Consider the following 21,743-nt stretch of genomic DNA (forward strand, 5'->3'; position numbering starts at 1 on the left):
CCCATTCCATGTAATTCTGCATGTGGGTTTATCATATCTTGCCTTGGCTGTGTTGAAGTATATACCTTCTATACCCAATTTTTAAAGGTTTTTATCATAAAATTACATTGTATTTTATCAAATGCTTTTTTTGCCTCTTGAGATAATCATATGGTTTTTATCCTTTGTTTATTAATTTGCATATGTTGAACCATCTTTGCATTCCTAGGATAAATTCCTCTTGGTCTGGATGGATGATCTTTTGATATGTTGTCAGATTCAATTTGCTAGTAATTTACTGAGGATTATTGTACCCATGTTCATCAGAGATATTGGTCTACAGTTCTTTTTTGAGAATTAAGGCAATTCTGACCTCATACAATGAGTTTAGAAGAGTTCCCTCCCTTTCTTTTTTTTTAAAGATTTATTTTATTTGAAACACAGAGTTACAGAGAGGTAGCGACAGAGAGGTCTTCCATCTGCTGGTTCACTCCCCAGATGGCCTCAACGGCTGGAGCTGTGCCAATCCAAAGCCAGGAGCTAGGAGCTCCCTCCAGGTCTCCCACATAGGTACAGGGGACTAAGGACTTGGGCCATCTTCTGTTTTCTCAGGCCACAGAAGAGAGCTGGATCATAAGAGGAGCAACCAGGACTAGAACTGGCACCTATATGGGATGCCAGTGCTTCAGGCCAGGACATTAACCCACTGCAACACAGCGCTGGCCCCATTCCCTCCATTTAAATTGTTTTGAAGAATTTAAGAATTGGGATTATTTCTTCCTTAAAAGTTTGGTAGAATTCATCAGTGAAGCCATCCAGTCATTTTGGGAAGCTCTTTATGACTCATTCAATCACAGTCTTGGTTGTTGGTCCATTCAGGTTTTCTATGTCTTTGTGTCTCACTGTTGGCAAATTGTTTGAGTCCAGAAATCTATCCATTTCTTCTAGATTTTCTGATTTGTTGGCATATATCTTTTGTAGTAATTACTAACTATTCTTTGTATTTTTGTGGTATCCATTGTAACGTCTCCTTTTTCATCTCAGATTTTGTTAATCTGGCTCTTCTCCCTTATTTTGGTTAGTTGGGCCATTGACATGAATTTTTTTCCCAAAAACCTAGCTCTTCATTTCACTGATCTTTTGTATACTTTCTTATTTCTGTTTATTTATTCTCATTTTATAATTTATTTCTGCCTACTAATTTTGAGTTTGATTTGTTCTTGTTTTTCTAGGTCCTTGATATGCATCATTAGATCATTTACTTGAAAACTTTACAAATTTTTGAAGTGGCACTTATTATAAACTTTCCTCAATACTGCTTTTTCTGGCCGGCGCCGCGTCTCACTAAGCTAATCCTCCACCTTGCGGTGCCGGCACACCAGGTTCTAGTCCAGTCGGGGTGCCGGATTCTGTCCCCGTTGCCCCTCTTCCAGGCCAGCTCTCTGCTGTGGCCAGGGAGTGCAGTGGAGGATGGCCCAAGTCCTTGGGCCCTGCACCCCATCAGAGACCAGGATAAGTACCTGGCTCCTGCCATCGGATCAGTGCGGTGCGCCGGCCACAGTGCACCAGCCGCGGCAGCCATTGGAGGGTGAACCAACGGCAAAAGGAAGACCTTTCTCTCTGTCTCTCTCTCTCTCACTGTCCACTCTGCCTGTCAAAAAAAAAAAAAAAAAAGAAAGAAAAAAATACTGCTTTTTCTGTATCCCATAAGTTTTGATAATGTTGTATTTTCATGCTCATTCTTTTCATGCAATTTTTTATTTCCCTTTGATTTCTTCTATGACCTCTTGTTCATTCAAGAGCATATTGTTCAGTTTCCATGTGTTTGTGTATTTTCTAGATTATTTTGTTGTTAGTGTCCAGCTTCATTCTATTGTGGTAAGAAATATATACATGACATGATCTCAAGGGTTTTTTTTTGGTTTTTTTTTTTTTTTTGGTTTTTTTTTTTTTTTTTGGTTTTTTTTTTTTTTGGACAGGCAGGCAGAGTTAGTGAGAGAGAGAGACAGAGAGACAGAGAGACAGTGAGAGAGAGAGAGAGAGAGAGAGAGAGAGAGAGAGAAAGGTCTTCCTTTTCCGTTGGTTCCCTCCCCAAATGGCTGCTACAGCAGGCACGCTGTGCCTATCCGAAGCCAGTAGCCAGGTGCTTCCTCCTGGTCTCCTATGCGGGTGCAGGGCCCAAGCACTTGGGCCATCCCCCACTGCCTTCCCGGGCAACAGCAGAGAGCTGGACTGGAAGAGGAGCAACCGGGACAGAATCCGGCACCCCATCTGGGACTAGAATTCAGGGTGCCGGTGCCGCAGGCAGAGGATTAGCCAAGTGAACCATGGCGCCAGCTCCGATCTCAAGATTTTTAATTGTTCATGTTTGTTTTATGTCCTACTATCTGGTCTATCCTAGAAAAAGTTCCATGCACTGATGAAAAGAATGTATATTCTGAAACTATGGGATGAAATGTTCTAGGGATATCAATTAAGTCCATTTGGCCTATAGTGTAGATTAGTTCTATAGTCTATTGATATTTTTGCCTGTTTTTTTTTTTAAGATTTATTTATTTATTTGAAAGAGTTACACAGAGAGAGAAGGAGAGGCAGAGAGAGAAAGAGGTCTTCCATCCGCTGGTTCACTCCCTAGTTGGCTGCTCTGGTCAGAGCTAAACTGATCCAAAGCCAGGAGCCAGGAGCTTCTTCCAGGTCTTCCACATGGGCACAGGGGACACAAGGACTTGGGCCGTATTCTACTGTTTTCTCAGGCCATAGCAGAGAGCTGGATCAGAAGAGGAGCAGCCGGGACTCAAATTGGCACCTATTTGGGATGCTGGCACTGCAGGTGGCAGCTTTACGCACTACGCCACAGCACCAGCCCCTGGTTATTCTGCCATTGAGGAAAGTAGGATGTTGAAGTCCCCCATTGTTATTGTGTTGGTGTTTATGCCACCCTTTAGATCCATTAGCATTTGTTTTATAAAACTGGGTGCCCTGATATTGGGTGCATATACATTTACTATAGTCAAACCTTCTTGTAGAATTTATTTCTTAACACATAATGACTTTGTCTCTTTTTAAAGGTTTTGTCTCAGTATATTTTGCCTCATGAGATTAGCTACTCCTACTCTTGCTTTCCCTTTGCATGAAATACCTTTTTTCCATCCTTTCAGTTCAGCTTGTGTATAACTTTGCTGATGAAGTGTTTCTTGTACGCAGCTTATAGATCAATTTTGTTTTTTTTTAATCCATTCAGCCAGTCTTTATCTTTTAATTGGCGAATTTAGTCCCTTTACAGTCAAGATTATTCTTGACGAGTAATGACTTGATTCTGCCATGTTTCCATAAATATTTCTAATGTATGTTTTTGATCTCCTTTGTTCTTTTACTAAAAGGTTTTCTGCCTTCACATTCTTTCATGATACTGATTATCTTTCTCTGTTTTTGTGTGTAGCATGCCCTTAAGTATCATTTGTAAGGCCAGTCAGGTAATTAAAGATTCTCTCAATTTTTGCTTGTCTTAGAAGGGCTTTATTTCACTTTCATTTATGAATGAAAGTTACACTAGGTAAAGTGTTCTGGGTTGGTAGTTTTTGTTTTATGACTTGGGCTCTCTCTCCCCATTCTCTCCTGGCCTATAGGGTTTCTATTGAGAAATCTGTTATTCTGATGGAAGGTACGTTAAAGCTAATCAGCCATTTATCACTCACAGATTTTAGGATATCTCTATGTTTTACTTTTGAAAATTTGAATATGATATGTCATTATGAGAATCTTTTCTGATCATGCCTATTTGGGGTTCTATGTGCTTCCTGTTTTTGGATGACCATATCTTTATACACAATGGGGAAATTTTCTGTTATTCCTATACCTTCAGGAACTCCTAAGACTCATATATTTGGTGATTTGGTGGTATCCCATAGATACCAAACACTGTTTATGGTCTTTCTATTTTTTTTGTCTGAGATATTTTAAAAGATCTGTCTTCTAGATCAGATATTCTTTCTTCTGCCTTACCAAGTCTGTTGTTTGAGCTTTTCACTGTATTTTTTGTTTCACTTACTGAATACTTCATTTCTAATATTTCTGATTTTTCTTCAATACATGTTTCTTTTGCAGAATTTCTGGTCCATGTCATGTACAGATTTCCTTACTTCATATAACTTGTTTATTTGGGTTTTTGAATAACCTTACAGTCATTCTTTTGAATTTCTTTTCAGGTATTTCATCTCTCTCCCCTTCTTCACATTCCAATACTAATGTATTATTGTGTTCCTTTTGGGAAGTCTGCCACTTTTCTTGTTCATGTTTTGTGAATTTCTTTAAAGAATTTATTTGAAAGGCAGCATTGCAAAGACACAAAGAGAATAAGAATGATTATCTTCCATCTGCTGGTTTATTCCCCAAATGGACACAACAGCTTGGCTGGGCCAGGCCAAAGTCAGGAGCCAAGAGCTTCCTCCAGGGTCTCCCACATGGGTACAGGGCCCCAAGAACTTGGACCATCCTCTGCTGCTTTCCAAGTCATATTGGCAGGGATCTGGCTCAGAAGTGGAGCAGCAGGTACTCAGTCCAGCACCCATATGGGATGCCAGTGCTACAGAGAGTGGCTTAATCTGCTGCACCACAGCACCAGTCCCATGTTTCTTGTGTCTCTTCATTGTTTTTTACACATCTCAGGGATCACTTATTTTCTCCTCTGGGGTATTTTTTTTTAATTGGAAGCTTTATTCTTAGAAATTTGTCTCTCTGGGTCAATGAAGTGCCTGAGACTTGCACTGGAGTTACAGGAATTTGTGCTGGGAAGGACCAGGGAGCTCTATTTGTGTGTGTGGTAGGAGTCTAGGGTAACACCTAAGTGGAGCATGGTATAGCCCCTCTGTCCATAGAGGGAGGGGATGTTGAAGCCTACAGTGTGTTCACAACCAGGTGAACCAGTTAGTTCATAGCCTACAGTAGGCTCATGATGCATGTGCAGCACACCTACCCAGGCACATGCACCATACAGAGCATAATCCCATTCCATCTTGCATCCCTGAACCCTCTGTATGATCTGTTCCTTGTATGCAGGGAGCTCTGTTTCTGCCTTCAGACTACATGGGTTCAAAGGAACCCAGCAACAACCTGTGTCCCTCTCAGCTTTGCAGCCTATGCTCAGAACTCTCACCATTACAGAGTGTAGGGTAACCACTGCCTGCCCTGTGAGCTGCCCTGTCCCTAATGCATCCTGCCTCCCTTTCCTGAGTCAGAATAGAGATGACTGCATCTCCACCTCCGCAAATTGAGACTGGTGCTCTGGTTGGGGAAGGAGAGAGAAGCAACATGACTTCCCTTTACAGAGTAGAGTGGCTGCTCAGTCCCCCACCAGCTCCCCAGGCCATATTCGAAACCAGTGAAGACCATGGAATTCTCCCTCAGTGAGAGCTGCCAGTGGCACAGGCTGCAGCAGCCTCGTCTCACCTTGTGAGAGAAGATGGCCCTTCCCAGCTGAGCTACGGCTTTGAATATGTAGGAGTTGCTGATGGTGTGCAGTGAGCAGCTGTGTTCCTGTCCTCTCTCCTCACTGCTCCACAGAATCTCTGTTCTGTCTGTTCTCTACTAAAAAGTTCTCTCACTCAATCTCCTGGCTCCATGGTCCTTGCTTTGTTTTTTTTCTGGTACATCTATGGCTATTGTCAGTACAACATCTTGCTATTTAGCCATCTTGGATCTCCCAATTTTCCATGAAGTTTTAGAGCCCTTGTGCTTTAAAATTGGTGTAGTTAGGATATACATCCAGCAACTTGTAGCAAAGACCTGAAATAACAGTATCTTAACCAAGAAGGAAGTAGATTTTTGTTTTCAAGTAATGATCCAGAGGAAGATGTTCCAAGCTTGATCTGGCAACATCCCATATTTTCTTTGGTCCACGGTAAATCTATTTAAGCTCCCATTGCTCTGATATCCCTGGAGTGTTGCCTTCTCCACCTTCTCCATGTGTACATTCTCAGTATCAAGAAGAGGAATGGGGAAGAGGAACAAGTCATTTTCTTTTAAAGACACTCCACAGGAGATATACACATCACTTTCCCTCTCATCTCTCTGAATGTAACCACATGCTCCATACCTCACTGCAAGGGAAGCTGAAAATATCTCTATTCAGGAAACCATGTACATAATATTCAGAGATTCATTTATTATAAGAAGGTGAGGACAGATATGGGGGTTTAATCAGAAGTTTCTGCCATACAAAGCGACCAAATTCAAGTGGTTAGAATCAAAAGTGACAGAGGAACAAATGACCTTGATCTCTGACTTCAACAGATGAATGAAGGTGAATCTACCAGCAGACATTTTTAATTGAAATTATAAAATATTTAGTAAATATTTGCAAATAGCAGACTACAACAGCAATGTTCTGAACTTGTTAAAAACTTTACAGAAAAAGCATAGAGCTGAAAAGAACAGGATATATGAAAAGCTTATGTTTGGGTACTGAGTCATTCCTGATGGTGAGTGATGTAAACAGTGCAAACATTGGATTCTTTATTTTGGATAATTTTACATATATGTAAATAAGTAGAACAATACAATGAGTCCCTAAACCTGCACAACCCAGCTTCAGCAAACAGCATTCCGCAGTTCTGATCTCATATGTGTCTACCCCTCCCCGCTCCATCCCTAGTCAATTGTTCTTTTAGGTTAAATGTATAAACATTGAACTGTGCAGTTTTAACAGATACACCAATATAACCACATACTTAGATACCTAACCACATCCTTATCTACTATTTGACCATTTGATCTTTTTAATTCATTTCTTTATCTTCAGTTTCACAGATCCTTTTGTATAGTGTTTAAATTTCTATTAATCCTATCCAGTAAATTTTCATCTCAGAAAATGATTCATTTTTAGAAGTCCATTATGTGCATATTTAAATATTTATAATATTGAAGTATCCTGTTCTAATGTCCTTGTCTACTAATTCTGTCATCCCTGATACTTCAGGATATTTCTATTGACTGGTTTTCATCCTAGGTATGTGTCATATTTTCCTATTTCTTGGCCAGTCAAGTAATATTTCATTCCAGATTTTATAGTGTGGATTATAATCATTAAGTCTATAAATTGCTGAGTTTCCTTCTGTAAGTTAAATAATACAAAGTTCACTTTGATCATTGTAAGCTTAGTTTGGGCAGATCTAGAGTAGTCTTGGTCTAGGGCCCTTCTGGGGTCTCTACTGAATGCCTCAAATAATTAGTAAGGATGCTCCACTCTCACTGGTCAGAACCTCAAGGCCTTCTAGCCCCGTTTGAGCTTTGGAAAATCCTAAGCTCAAAGCTCCCTGGTTGTTCTTTGCCCAACTGTGTAGAGTTTACCTCTATGCATGTACATCTTTTCTACAAAAATGATCTTCCTCTTGATAAGTTTCAGAGTGAGAGGCTTTGCTATGAAAACAGTCTTACAAAGACCTTTCAGTTGCTCCTATGGGAAGGGTCTTTTTCAGGTTGAGTTCCAAGGATTCCACATCCATAGCAGCCCTCCTGCCTGCCTTTGGAAAGGTTTCTGTGCCCATTCTCATCCCCAATAGGAGCAACAGACTGGGTGGCCCTGGTAACATGCCCAACACCCAAAACACAGATGAGCCAACAGAGGTGTCCTGGCTGCTCACTATGGCTTCTGATTCCAAGAAGGAGGGAGGAGTTTAAATCTAATTTTATGCAAATGTGCTTCTTATTTAAATAATATTTCTTGTTCCCAGATAAGTAACTTCAACAGCCATAGAGAACAACCTGAAGCTGCCATCACTCCTTTTTCTGCCCAAACACACAGAAAATCAATCCTAATGGAGCTGAGAAAATGAGCAGACTAGCGATAAACATACAAGATTCCCTGGGCAAATATCTCCTGTTTGCTTGGGAACACCAAGTTCCTGTTCATCTACTTAGAATCTAGTCAGCCTCACCAGCATTCTGACAGAGCTGGCCAGAGGAATTTCTGCATCTCAATAGCATATGGCACTTACTTGCTTCAAAGCAGGTATAATGGGAAGACATATGTTAGCCTATTTCGATCAGTCTGAAAAGTTGTACTTATTTCAACCTGTACTTTTTAAAATAGCTACTTGCCTAAATACACATTTAATTATCTTGCCTTTTATTAGAAAAATGAAACTAGCATCTAATTTCAGGCTGCATCTGAGGTTGAAGAGTGTAGGTGCTAGTGATCTCAAGATATCCACAATGGATTGATTTCTCCTCCAAAGCCATCCCACCCTCTTTCGTAACAGAATATATTGATACCACCATCAACTTCATGGCATAGAGACACCCACAGGCCACCAGGAACACATGAGCAGCTGCTTCCTACTGAGTATCTCAATTAAGATGATACAGGGTGGCCGGCGCCGCAGCTCAATAGGCTAATCCTCCGCCTTGTGGCGCCAGCACACCAGGTTCTAGTCCTGGTCAGGGCACCGGATTCTGTCCCGGTCGCCCCTCTTCCAGGCCAGCTCTCTGCTGTGGCCAGGGAGTGCAGTGGAGGATGGCCCAAGTACTTGGGTCCTGCGCCTGCATGGGAGACCAGGAGAAGCACCTGGCTCCTGGCTTCGGATCAGCACGATGCACCGGCCGCAGCGCGGTGGCCATTGGAGGGTGAACCAACGGCAAAAGGAAGACCTTTCTCTCTGTCTCTCTCTCTCTCACTGTCCACTCTGCCTGTCCAAAAAAAAAAAAAAAGATAATACAGGGCAAGCGAGAGCTAGGTCCACATCCAATAGAAGCTCTGCCCTTTCCCTGGCCTTGAAGCCATTGGCCAACAGGAAGAACAGGTGACCCTTCTCCCAAGAAATATCACTTAGCTATCACCAGATACAAAAAAACTGCATTTTTAAAAGTCCAAAACTTAGTAGCTTAAAACAATCATAATTTATTCTTACCAAATGTACTTAGTTCAGCTGCTCCAAACAGTTGCTTGGAGTGACTTGGCTGTTCTCTACATTTCTCTCCTCCTCTTGGGATCATCAGGCTAGTCCAGGCATGTTCTTCTAATGGTAATGGCAACAGCCTAAGAGCACAAGCAAAAAATCATAACGCCTCCTGAGGTCTAGGTTTGGAACTAGTACACCAGCACATGTGCCTCATTTTTTATTGTGGTAAAATATACATAAGATTTCAATTATGCTTTCAATGACTTTGGGTATGTACCATGAAGTGGAATTGCTGAATCACATGGTAATTCTGTATTTAACTATTTAAGGAATAGCTATATTGTTTTCCACAGCAGCTGCTCCATTTTAACACTCCCAGTAGCAGTGTTACCGGTTCCAATTTCTCCACATGTTTGCCAAAATTTGTTATTTTGTTTATTAATAGCCATCCTGGTGGCTGTGAAATGCTAACTCACTGTGGTTTTGACTTGCATTTCCCTAAAGATTAATTGAGCATCTTTTCATGTGCTTTTTGGCCATTTGTGTATGATCTTTGGAGAAATGTCTGTTCAAGTCTTTCCCTACCATTTGATCCATGGTTTACAAAGGTTTTCCTCCATTCTGGAGATTGCCTTTTCACTTACTTCATAGTATCCTGTCATGTATATGTTTTTAATTTTAATAATGTCCATTTTGTGTTTCTTTTGTGGCCTATGTTTTACTATCATCTAATAGGCCATCAGCAAACCCAATATCTTAAAAGTATTCCCACTGTAAGAGTTTCATACTTTGGGGCCGGTGTTGTGGCACAGCAGGTTAAGCTGCCGCCCATGATGCTTGCATCCCTTAGAGGCACCGGTGCAAGTCCTGGCTGCTATACTTCTGCTCCAGTTCCCTACTAATGCACCTGGGAAAGCAGCACAACATAGCCTAAGTCCTTGGGCCCCTGCACCCACATGGAAGACCACAGTGAAGTTCCTGGATTTCCCAGCCCCAGCCATTGTGGCCACCAGGGAGTGAATCAGCGGATGGAAGATCTCCTTCTCCCTCTCCCCCTCCCTTGCCCTCCTTCCTCCCTGTAACTCTGCCTTCAAAAAAAAATCTTTAAAAAATAGGTATTTTGATAGGGGTAAATTGACTCCATAGATTGCTTTGAGAACAATATTTACATTTTATAATTCATGAACATGAGATGTCTTTCCACTTATTTATGTCGTCTTTAATTTCTTTCAGCAGTTATTTGTAGTTTCAGTACAGAAGTCTTTCTTCTTTCTTATCCCATTATGTGCTGCTGTAAAAGAATACCTGAGACTCAGTAATTTATAATGAACAAAAATTTATTGGCTCACAAATTCTAGAGTCTACACAGTCCACTATCAAGGTACTAACACATTTGGTGGCTCGGATTCCAAGATAGCATCTTGAATACTCTATATTCCAAAGGGTGCAATGCTTTGTCTTCCCCTGACAACAGGTGAAAGGGTGAAAAGATAAAAGCAGGCTAAAAGCATCATTTTATAATGGCATTAATTCCACGCCTGGTGGCAGAATCCTCCTGGCCTACTTCTTAAAGGTTCTACTCTTTTCTGTTTAGTTTTATTCGGTTTTTTATTACCTTAAAGCTATGCATAATGCTGTTTTAAACTTTAAAAAGTATGACATGCTACGAGGTTTTAAACAAAAGTAGCAAACCTGCATCTCTTGCTCCTGGATCCCAGTCCTGGAGACAACTACTTTGATTCATTTTAACTGATAATTTTTATATTTACATCAATGACTCTATATAACATTGCCTATGTAGCCTCTTGATAAAACCATATTTCCCAGTATAATTATGATTTAACTATGTTCAATATTTACACTTATTTTTTTTTTCACTGCTAAATGGCCAGCTGAGGTAGTCTCAGCTTTTCTTTTCCCACCACTTTTATTTTTAAAGATTTATTTATTTATTTGAAAGGCAAAGTTAGAGGCAGAGAGAGAGGTCTTCCATCAGCTGGTTCACTCCCTAGATGGCCTCAATGGCCAGAACTGCAGCAGTCAGAAGCCAGGAGCTTCTTCCAAGTCTCCCACACAGGTACAGGAGCCCAAGGACTTGGGCCATCTTCTGCTTTCTCAGGCCATAAGCAGAGAGCTGGATATGAAGAGGAGCAGCCGGAACATGAACCAGCACCCATACAGGATGCTGGTGCCACAGGCAGAGGCTTAGCCTGCTACATCACAGTGCCAGCCAGCCCCTGGTGAGGCCTCTGTTGTAAGGGCAGTATTTCCATTCTCATTGACCTAGTGACCTCTCACAGAACCCACTTCGGATTCAACATGAACGTGGGGATTCACAAAAACATAGGCCATAGCATCATTTTCATGACTCCTCATTGACCTCATTTTTCCTTTTCTTCCCAGTTTTTAGTGTGCTTTTTGGTTCTGTATCAACTGAGAATTCCATGGGAATAGAAAGATGATGGTCTTAACCATCTTAGTGTCCCCAGAGTAGTCGGTACTAAATAGATATTTTTCTAACTGAGCTAAGTGAAAACATCAAGTATGTTTGATTTTCAGTGGTTTATCACGTGTTTTAAACTTCAAATGAATCTTCTGTTGAAGTTGTGTCACTGAGGGTGCAATAGCAATTCAGCAAGTCCTCTGAATTTAGAGGAAGTGAATTTTTTCTCTCTCATGACTGAGATGTTTATCCTACCAACTGCTTGCCACAGATACTTGTACAGATTTGATATCCTAGTTTAATACTTTGGAACTTTAAGGCATCAAAACATTTTCATTTACTTTGTGGGTAAGTGAAATATACTTGATGGCCAATGCAGGATTAGTAAAAGTTGTCAAAAGCCCCAAGTGTACAAGTGTATGTGTGTGTACTTTACATCCATTATGTAAAATATACATTATTTAAGACATAAGTAAATAATTTCATATAATTGGCATCTAATACTTGTACATTTTTATGGGGTACCATACAATATTTGAACACTTATAAAAGTGTAAAGTGATCAAATTAGACATTTCCATTTCCTCATCTGTTCTTTGTGTTTGGAGCCTATCAGCCCCCCTCTTCCAGTTCTTTATACACTACCTCATATATCACTATGAACTGTAGTCACCCCCATTGTGCTATGGAATTCAAGAACCCATTGCATCTAACTGAGTTTTGGCACCCACCATCTACCCTCTCTATTCCCTATCCCTCCACCCTGCCCAGCCTCTAGTAATCACTATTCTAAACACAGATTACATTTGTAAATTTCCACATATGAAGGAAAGCATGCAATATTCATCTTTCTGTGCCTGCTTATTTCAATTAATGTAGTGATCTTCAGTTCTACCCATTTTGCTGTAAATGTCAGGATTGCCTTCTGCATATGTCTGAATAGTATTTCATTGTGTATCCATTAATCAGAAGACACCTCAGTTGATTCAGTATCTTGGTTATTGTGACTGGTGTGCTGCAATGAACAGGGAAATGCAGATATATTTCTTTGGTATGCTGATTTCACTTCCCTCTCATATACACCCAAAAGAGGGATAGCTATACTATATGCAGATCTATTTTGTTACTTATTTTCATTGTATTTGAAAGAGGAAGAGGTGGAGGAGAGAGATTGATTGATTACTCCTGTTGGTTCACTCCTCAAATGCCCAAAAAGCCGAAGTTTGGCCAAGTTGAAGCCAGGAGTCAAGAACTCAATCTGTGTATCCCACCAGGATGGCAGAGACTCAAGCACTTGAGCCATCATCTTATGCTGCCTCCCAGAGTGCTCATTAGTAAGAAGCTGGGTGGGAAGCAAGACTTGGACTTGAACTCAAGGACTCTGATATGAGATGGAACTTAACTGCTGTACCAAATACCCACCGCCCGGGATCTCTATTCTCTTCTATTGGTCTGTACGACTGTTTTATGCCAGTGACATATTCTTTTGGTTATAATAGCTTTGTAGTATGTCTCTAAATTAGGTATTACAATGCCTCTAACTTTTTCATTTTGTTCAAGATTACTTAGGCTACTCAGGGTATTTTGATGAGAACATGAGGTAATATGAACATTTTTATAATAGTTGTTCCAATCTATAAATGACAGGTCTTTCCTTTTTTATGTCTTCTTCATTTTCTTTCATTAGTATTCTGTGATTTTCACTATAACAATTTTTTATATCCTTGGAATTATGAATGGAATTGCTCTTAATATTTCCTTGTTTCTCAACAACTATATTATTTGTATATAAAAATGCTACTGATGTTTGTGTGTTAATTTTTTATCCAGCAACTTCACTGAATTCATTTGTCAGTTCTAATAGTCTTTTGATGGGGCCTTTGGGTTTTTCGACACATAGAAATGTGTCATCAATAAACAAGAATAATTGGATTTCCTCTTTTCCAGTTTGTATACCTTTTCTTTCTATTTCCTGATTGCTTTGACTAACACTTTCAACACCATATTGAATACGAACAGTGAGAGTGGACATCCAAATCTATTTCTAGGCCTTAGAGTAAGTTCTTTCAGTTTTTGCCTGTATGATGTTGAATATAAATTTGTCATAGATACCCTTTATTATGTGGAGGTATGTTCCTTCTACACCTAATTTATTCCAGGTTTCTATCATGAGTGGATGTAGAATGCATTTGCTGATTTGATGTGTTTAATGATTTGCATCCCTGGGATAAACCCCACTTGGTCCTGGTGAATGATCTTTTAAATGTGTTGTTGGATTCAGTTTGCTGGTATTTTGTTGAGAATCTTTAAATGTGTTCAGCAAGGAGATGTACCCTTGTCTGGAGTTAGAATCAAAATAATGTTCTCATAGATTGACTTTGGAAGAGCTCCTTTTCTTTCAAATTTTGGAGTAAATTGAGATGAATTGGTGTTCGTTCTTCTTTCAAAGTTTGGTAGGATTTAGCAATGAAGGTATCAGGTCCTGAGTTTTCTTTGGTGTGAGATTTCTGATTACTGATGTAACCTCATTGCTTGTTATTGGCCTGTTCTGATTTTATGTATTTATGATTCAATTATTGGTAAGTTAATGCATATCCACAAAGGTATCCATTTCTTCTAGGTTTTTTATTTGATGATGTATACTTGTTCACAATAGTCCCTAATGATCTTTCATGTTTCTGTGGCATCAATTGTAGTATATCCTTTTTCAGCTCTTATTTTATTTGAGTCTTCTTTCTTTGATTTTTGGGTAGTCTAAGGATTTACCAATGTGTTTCTCTTTTCAAAATACAAATTAACTCTTTAGGACAGGCATTATGTTACAGAATGTTAAGATGCTGCTTGGAATGCCCACATCCCCCCTCCTTTCAAATAAATAAATCTGGTTTATTTAAAAAATTATTTCATTGGGTTCTTTAAATTTGTTTAGCCTCTGTCATTTATTTCTACTAATTTGGTTTGTCATTGCTTTTTCTAGATCCTTGAGATGTATTTTCGATGTATTTTTTAATGTAGATTGCTTATTGCTATAAAGATCCCTGCTAGTACTGCTTTTGCTGTATCCCACAAGTGTTAGTATGCTGTACTTCCATGCTTCCATTTTTTCATTGTCCTTTTGATTTTTTCAGTGACTCATGATTCATTCAGAAAGATGTTCAGTCTTTCTGTACTTGTATAATTCTAGAGAGTTTTGTTGATTTCTGGTTTTTTTTATCCATTGTTAGAAAAGATAAATGTTATGTTTTTTATTTTCTTAAATTTGTTGAGACTTGTTGTGTGTCTAACAGATGAACTTCCTAGACAATGTTCCATGTGATGGTGAAAATGTATATCCTGCTACTGTTTCGTGAAACGTTCAAGTAAACGAATGGCTCATTTATTCTGTAGTAAAATTTAACTCTTCTGGTTTTTGCTGGATTTATTGTCTAGATAATCTGGCCATTGAATGAAAGTTGCATATTAAAAACCTCCTATTACTGTATTGGACTTCTCTCTCTCTTTAAATCTAATAATGTATGTTTTATAAAATTTGATGCTCTGACATTATTTACCTATTCATTTATAATTATTTTGTATTTTTAATTGATTCCTTAATTATATAATGACCATTGTCTTTTTAGATTTTGTCAAGTCTTTTATCTATGTATAGCTAGTCTGGCTCACTTTTGGTTTCCACTTGCATGTGATAGCTTTTCCCATCCTTTCTCTTTTAAGGTGAATTTCTTACTGGCAGCATATCACTCCGTATTGTACATAATATAATAATTATCAGCTACCTTGCATCTTTTAATTCAAGAATTGAGTCCACTTAAGTTTATTACTGATAACAACTTCATCCTGTAATTTTTAAAATTTGCTTATTCAGAATAACCTTTACACTTTTTTAGGTGGTTTACAGATTTTCACGTGTTCTCTTAATAGTTATCTTTTTTGTCTACTGTCTACAGGACTTTAAGCATTTTTTATAAGGTTAGTCTGGTATTGATAAATTAATGGTTTTTGTCTGTCTCATTCTCCTTCATGGCTAAGTATAGTATATGTGGTTGACAAGATTTTTTTTTCAGAACATGAAATATATCATACCATTCCTTCCTGGCCTGTTAAGGTTTCTTCCAAGAAATCTGCTGTTAATCTAATGTCTCACCCCTACTCGAGTGTACCCTCATGCTTTCCTCTTGCTTATTTTAAAATTCTCTTTGTGTTATACCTACATACCATGGTGAGGAGCATTTCTGGTCATGTGCATTTGGGATCAAATGGGCTTCTTCTGCTTTATGACCAAAACTCTCTCAAACTCAGCAGAAATTTGTTACTATTTGAATAGATTTTCTATGTCTTTGCTACTCTTTCCCTTGAGGAATCCCCCAAATTGGAATATAATGGTGTCCTAGAGATCTTTGAGACTGTCTTCATTCTTTGGGTTTTTTTCTTGTCTGATTTCAAAAGACTTGTCTTTAACTTGGAATATCCGTTAATCTGCTGTTTAGACTTTCAGCTGTACTTTTTGACTAATTATTGAGTTCTTCATTACAAGGCATGTTTGGGTTTTTTTTTTAAACTTTTATTTAATGCATATAAATTTCCAAAGTACGACTTATGGATTACAATGGCTTCCCCCCCATACCGTCCCTCCCACCCACAACCCTCCCCTTTCCCACTCCCTCTCCCCTTCCATTCACATCAAGATTCATTTTCGATTATCTTAATATACAGAAGATCAGCTTAGTATACATTAAGTATGGATTTCAACAGTTTGCTCCCACACAGAAACATAAAGTGAAAAATAATAGATGATTTTTTTAAATGATGATGAAATCAGAGCAGACCTATTGTCATGTTTAATCCCAGTGAGAGTCAAGTTGGGAATTGATAATTTCTTTTTTTTTTTTTTTTTTTTACAGAGGATCAGTTTAGTATGCATTAAGTAAGGATTTCAACAGTTTGCACCCCCATAGAAACACAAAGTGAAATATATTGTTTGAGTACTCGTTATAGCATTAAATCTCAATGTACAGCACATTAAGGATAGAGATCCTACATGAGGAGTAAGTGCACAGTGACTCCTGTTGTTGACTTTACCAATTGACACTCCTGTCTATGGCATCAGTAATCTCCCTATGCTCCAGTCATGAGTTTCCAAGGCTATGGAAGCCCTCTGAGTTCTCCGACTCTTATCTTGTTTAGACAAGGTCATAGTCAAAGTGGAGGTTCTCTCCTCCCTTCAGAGAAAGGTACCTCCTTCTTTGATGACCTGTTCTTTCCACTGGGATCTCACTGACAGAGATCTTTTGCCAGAGTGTCTTGGCTTTCCATGCCTGAAATACTCTCATGAGCTTTTCAGCCAGCTCTGAATGCCTTTAGGGCTGATTCTGAGGCCAGAGTGCTATTTAGGACATCTGCCATTCTATGAGTCTGCTGAGTATCTCACTTCCCATGTTGGATCACTCTCCCCTTTATTTACTCCATCAGTTAGCGTTAGCAGGTACTAGACTTGTCTATGTGCTCCCTTTGACTCCCAGTCCCTTCACCATGACCAACTGTGAACTGAAATTGATCACCTGGAACAGTGAGATGGCATTGGTACATGCCACCTCGATGGGATTGAATTGGAATCCCCTGGTATGCTTCCAACTCCACCACTTGGGGCAAGTCAGCCTGAGCATGTCCCAAATTATACATCTCTTCCCTCTCCCATTTCCACCACCATGTTCAACAGGGATCACATTTCAGTTAATTTTCAACACTTAAGAATAACTGTGCATCAATTACAGATCTAAACCAGTCATATTAAGTAGAACAGATAAAAAAAACTACTAAGAGGGATAATGTATTTAGTTGTTCATTAACAGTCAGGGCTATGCTGATCAAGCCACCATTTCCCATAGTGTCCACCTCACTCCAACAGGTTTCCCTCTTGGTGTTCAGTCAGTCGTCACCGATCAGGGAGAACATATGGTATTTGTCCCTTTGGGACTGGCTTATTTCACTCAGCATGATGTGTTCCAGATTCCTCCATTTTGTTGCAAATGACTGGATTTCGTTGTTTCTTACTGCGGTATAGTATTCTAAAGAGTACATATCCCATAATTTCTTTATCCAGTCTATCGTTGATGGGCATTTAGGTTGGTTCCAGGTCTTAACTATTGTGAATTGAGCTGCAATAAACATTAGGGTGCAGACCTCTTTTTTGTTTGCCAATTTAAATTCCTTTGGGTAAATTCCAAGGAGTGGGATAGCTGGGTCGAACGTTAGGGTTATCTTCAGGTTTCTGAGGAATCTCCAGACTGACTTCCATAGTGGCTTGACCAGTTTGCATTCCCACCAACAGTGGGTTAGTGTCCCATGTTTGGGTTTTTTTTTTAAGATTAGTTTATTTACTTGAAAGTCAGAATTACACAGAGAGAGAGGTCTTCCATCTGCTGGTTTACACCCCAATTGGCTACAATGGCTGGAGTTGCACCGATCTGAAGCCAGGAACTTCTTCTGGGTCTCCCATGTGGGTGCAGGGGCCCAAGGACTTGGGCCATCTTCCACTGATTTCCCAGGCCATAGCAGGGAGCTGCATCAGAAGTGGAGTAGTTGGGACTTAAACTGGCACCCATATGGATGCTGGCACTGCAGGCAGTGGTTTTATCCACTATGCCACAGCACCAGCCCCTTGGGTATTTTTCAAAATCTCTATGTATCCTTATAATCATTCCTTTGAATTCTTTATCAGATACTTCATCAATCTCCTTTTCTTTACAGTCTGTTACTAAAACTTTATTGTGTTTAAGGGTGTCAGTTTGCCATTTTTTTATACTTCCTATGCCTCTACAGTGATATTTGCATATCTGCCAAATTAGTTGTTTATATCACTTTTAAATAGTGGTTTTATGGTAAAAGGACTTTTCCTGGAGATAAATCTTCAAGTGCTGATTGGGTAAGCTATTTTGTTTAGTTTCTAGTGAATGCTGTAGTACAATCTCCCCGTGTCTTGATAGCAGTTGGTTACAGTGGCAGCATGGAAGCATTCCTCTTTTTTCCAGGAAGAATCCATGGGTCTTGGCCCCAGGACAAGGTCTTTAGTCTACTATGGTTGGATTCATGGGAGCACCAACTCTGAGTCCCAAGAGAGTTGCTTGGGTTCCTGCTTTGGCAGGAGCACACGGTGCCAGCCTCAGGTTTCTATGCAACGTCTTGCTAGCCACCTCCTTTTTCTTCCCCCAAGATGATTATCTCCATGTTATGTTGCCTGGAGCCAGGGGGGAAATGGAGTGAGCAGTCCTGTGACCTCCTATATCAAAATGCTAGATCACACCAGAGTCCGCAGCTGCGCCCCCACCCTAGAAAGGGCCAAGGCCCACTTTGCTGTGCCCTGCAGTGCTACAACTAGTCGCAAATGATACTGGTCAGGATAGAGATCAATGGCTTGGGCCTCCACTTGTAATGAGGGAAGGTCCAGAGACTCTATCCACAGGAGCCATTGGTATCTGCCCAGTGATGGTAGTATCAGTTCCAAGCTGCAGTTTTCGTGCCCTACTTCTCAGTGGCTAGAATCTTGCTCCTTATAGTCTTCTTACAGGTGAGGGAGGCTGGAGCCTTGCTCCTTGTGGTCTGCCTATGGTTGAGAAAGTACTGATATAAAAACAGTCACAGCCAGTGCTGCGGCTCACTAGGCTAATCCTCCGCCTTGCGGCGCCAGCACACGGGGTTCTAGTACCGGTCGGGGCACCGGATTCTGTCCCGGTTGCCTCTCTTCCAGGCCAGCTCTCTGCTGTGGCCAGGGAGTGCAGTGGAGGATGGCCCAAGTGCTTGGGCCCTGCACCCCATGGGAGACCAGGAGAAGTACCTGGCTCCTGCCATCGGATCAGCGCAGTGTGCCGGCCGCAGCACGCTGGCTGCAGCGGCCATTGGAGGGTGAACCAACGGCAAAGAAAGACCTTTCTCTCTCTCTCTCTCTCTCTCTCTCTCTCTCTCCCCCTCTCCCCCTTTCCCCCTCTCCCCCTCTACCCCTCTCCCTGTCCACTCTGCCTGTAAAAAAAAAAAAAAAAAAAAAAAAAGTCGCTTGGATGTCCAGGCTGACACTAAGTTGAATTGTACCAGGGTCTCACAGCCACAGGGCCCTGTCTGTCTTTCGAATACACACTTAACCTGTATGAGTTTGGAGATAATGCAGGCTGAAAGAGTGATCCATTCTTTCAGGGTGCAAGTCTCCATCTGATGCCGTGACAGGTCTAGAGTCCCTGTCTGCAAGTACTGTCCTGGAATAGGGGCTGCTGGTCTTTTTCTGATGCTGGGTCCAGCACTGACACTCCTAACTCATTCTCCTACCCTAAGACTCTGTGGCTGAGTTGGCTTCATCTGGGTCTATACAGCAAGCCCAACAGTGAGCTTCAAGGTAAAGCCCTAACTTGTTTTCTCACCCTACTCCCAACTGGCTGGAGTCTTGCTCCACTATCAATCAGAGGTTGGGGAGAGTGTCATTGGCCACCTGGCTAAAGAGAGTCAAAAGGCTCACTCTACAAGTACTGGCATGGGGGTAGGGACCATGGTCTAGATTTGAAACCCAGTGCTAGACCAGCTATGGTGAAACCTAAAGTCTGCACTTAATCTCTTCTTCCTCTCCGAAGAAGGAGGTATCACTCTCCATGTTGAGCTACTTGGAGCCAAAGGAGGGATGATGCAGGCAACTCATTTCTGCCTTCTTTGATGCATTTTTCCTGTTCTTATTCTAAAAGCAAGCACTATCATTTCATTTGACTTCTTCAACTCTTGCCATCAGTGCCTCTGTGGGAACACAGTCACCAGAGTCTTGCTGCTCAGTTGCCATCCTGCTCTGCTTTCCAAGATTTATGGATAAATATGATCAATGTTTAAAATTGTTTCCCAGGCTCTGGTCATTGACCAATCACATAACAAGTAAAATGGGTACAGATAGTAATAATTAAAGTCTCATTCCTATACAGTATGATTTTCCCAATGCGATACATGTAAAAAATAAATTTCTGTTGGAACAAAATCAATGTAGGGACTATTTAACTTAAAAAATATATTCAACGAATGAATATTAATTGCATCATTATTTACAGTTAGTACAGGAACAGATACTTTATGTTCTCCAAGAATATATGATGGTGGTACCATAAGATTATACCACCCAGTGATGTCATAGCTATTTCAGTTTGTGTAAGTGTCCTCTACAATGTTGCATAACACATTTCTTAGTTATTAAGTGAAGCATGACCATAATTCAATGAATAACAGCCATCCTTCCAAACCCTGAGAATAAAAATGTTTACTTGGGAACAACAAACACAATGCAAATGGCATGGGTACAGCCATATTGTATGATTTGTAGAGCCACAGAGATATTAAAACAACCTGCAAGGAATGTGTCCTTTATGGCTTTATCAACGATGTACTTCTCTCCTTTTGTTCTAGGCTGTCCCATCAAAGGTCACCCTACCCCCAATATCACCTGGTTCCATGATGGGCAGCCCATTGCAACTGCTGCAGGACTGACACATCACATCTTGGCAGCTGGACAGATCCTTCAGGTTGCAAATCTCAGCGGCGAGACTCAAGGGGAATTCAGCTGCCTTGCTCAGAATGAGGCAGGAATGCTCTGGCAGAAAGCATCTTTAATGATCCAAGGTAAGGAAGCCTGCTGGATTTAGTTCTTGAGTAAGGAAGTCCACCTGGACATCTAACTCTCTAGTAGAACAGAAGCTGACCCACGTTTCTCTAAGTGGAACCCTGCTTATGCCACAAGGCCCCATCTGAGCAGAGCCTGGAACAGTCAGTGCTGCCTGCATACATGGGCCCTTCTACTCCTAATGGTGCTCTTACTCTGGAAGCAAAATACCACTACACCTCAGAGGCAGACATGCTTCATGCATGCTGTTTAGCTAGTGAAGATCACACGTACACACACCATAAAACTGCACGTTTTCTCTGTTGGTTTAAAAAATACCTCCTGCCCTGAGCAGTTCTTTGGGGGGTCAGCTCGTTGCTTCCTGCAGTCTTCAGTGACTTGCTAAAGGGCTATCCCGCACCTTTGTTTGACCCTGAGAGAGAATATACTGAGAAGCTGATGGTGCTCTTGGATTTGTCACAGAAAGTCAGAAAGCCCATGGGCACAGCCCGGCAACCACTCTGCCAAGAAAGAGTTATGAATGAGCCCAAACCAGTGGGAAAAGAGCCAACACTGCCCTTGCAATAGAAACTTCCTCAACAGGAAAACTGCCCTATGTGTGATCATTTTAAGGAGTGCAAAATTCTGTATATCCCCCCCCCCCCATTTGGCTTTCCAGGTAGGAAAACAAATGTTACATTTTCTTGACAGCCAGCTATTTGCTGCTAAAAACCTGAAACCAGGGCCTAGCTGCTAGACTGGCAAGTAAGCATGTACCAGCCTATATTATCTTTCCTACCAGTGAGACCCA

The 21,743-nt window shown here is 40.6% G+C and overlaps 1 protein-coding gene across 5 annotated transcripts in view; it reads left to right on the forward strand.

Annotated features, from left to right (window-relative positions):
- Positions 1-21,743, forward strand: part of ADAMTSL1 (ADAMTS like 1) — a 1,088,032-nt gene that overhangs the window by 1,045,826 nt on the left and 20,463 nt on the right. For all 5 annotated transcript variants that reach the window (XM_008254434.5, XM_008254437.5, XM_008254438.5 and 2 more), the window contains one exon: positions 20,740-20,952. In XM_008254434.5, coding sequence (XP_008252656.4) covers positions 20,740-20,952 — 213 coding nt within the window. The remainder of the gene's footprint in view (positions 1-20,739; positions 20,953-21,743) is intronic.

The sequence above is a fragment of the Oryctolagus cuniculus genome, chromosome 1, assembly GCF_051225735.1.
Source record: "Oryctolagus cuniculus isolate XC-2025 breed Fujian yellow rabbit chromosome 1, ASM5122573v1, whole genome shotgun sequence".
NCBI classification, from domain to species: domain Eukaryota; kingdom Metazoa; phylum Chordata; class Mammalia; order Lagomorpha; family Leporidae; genus Oryctolagus; species Oryctolagus cuniculus.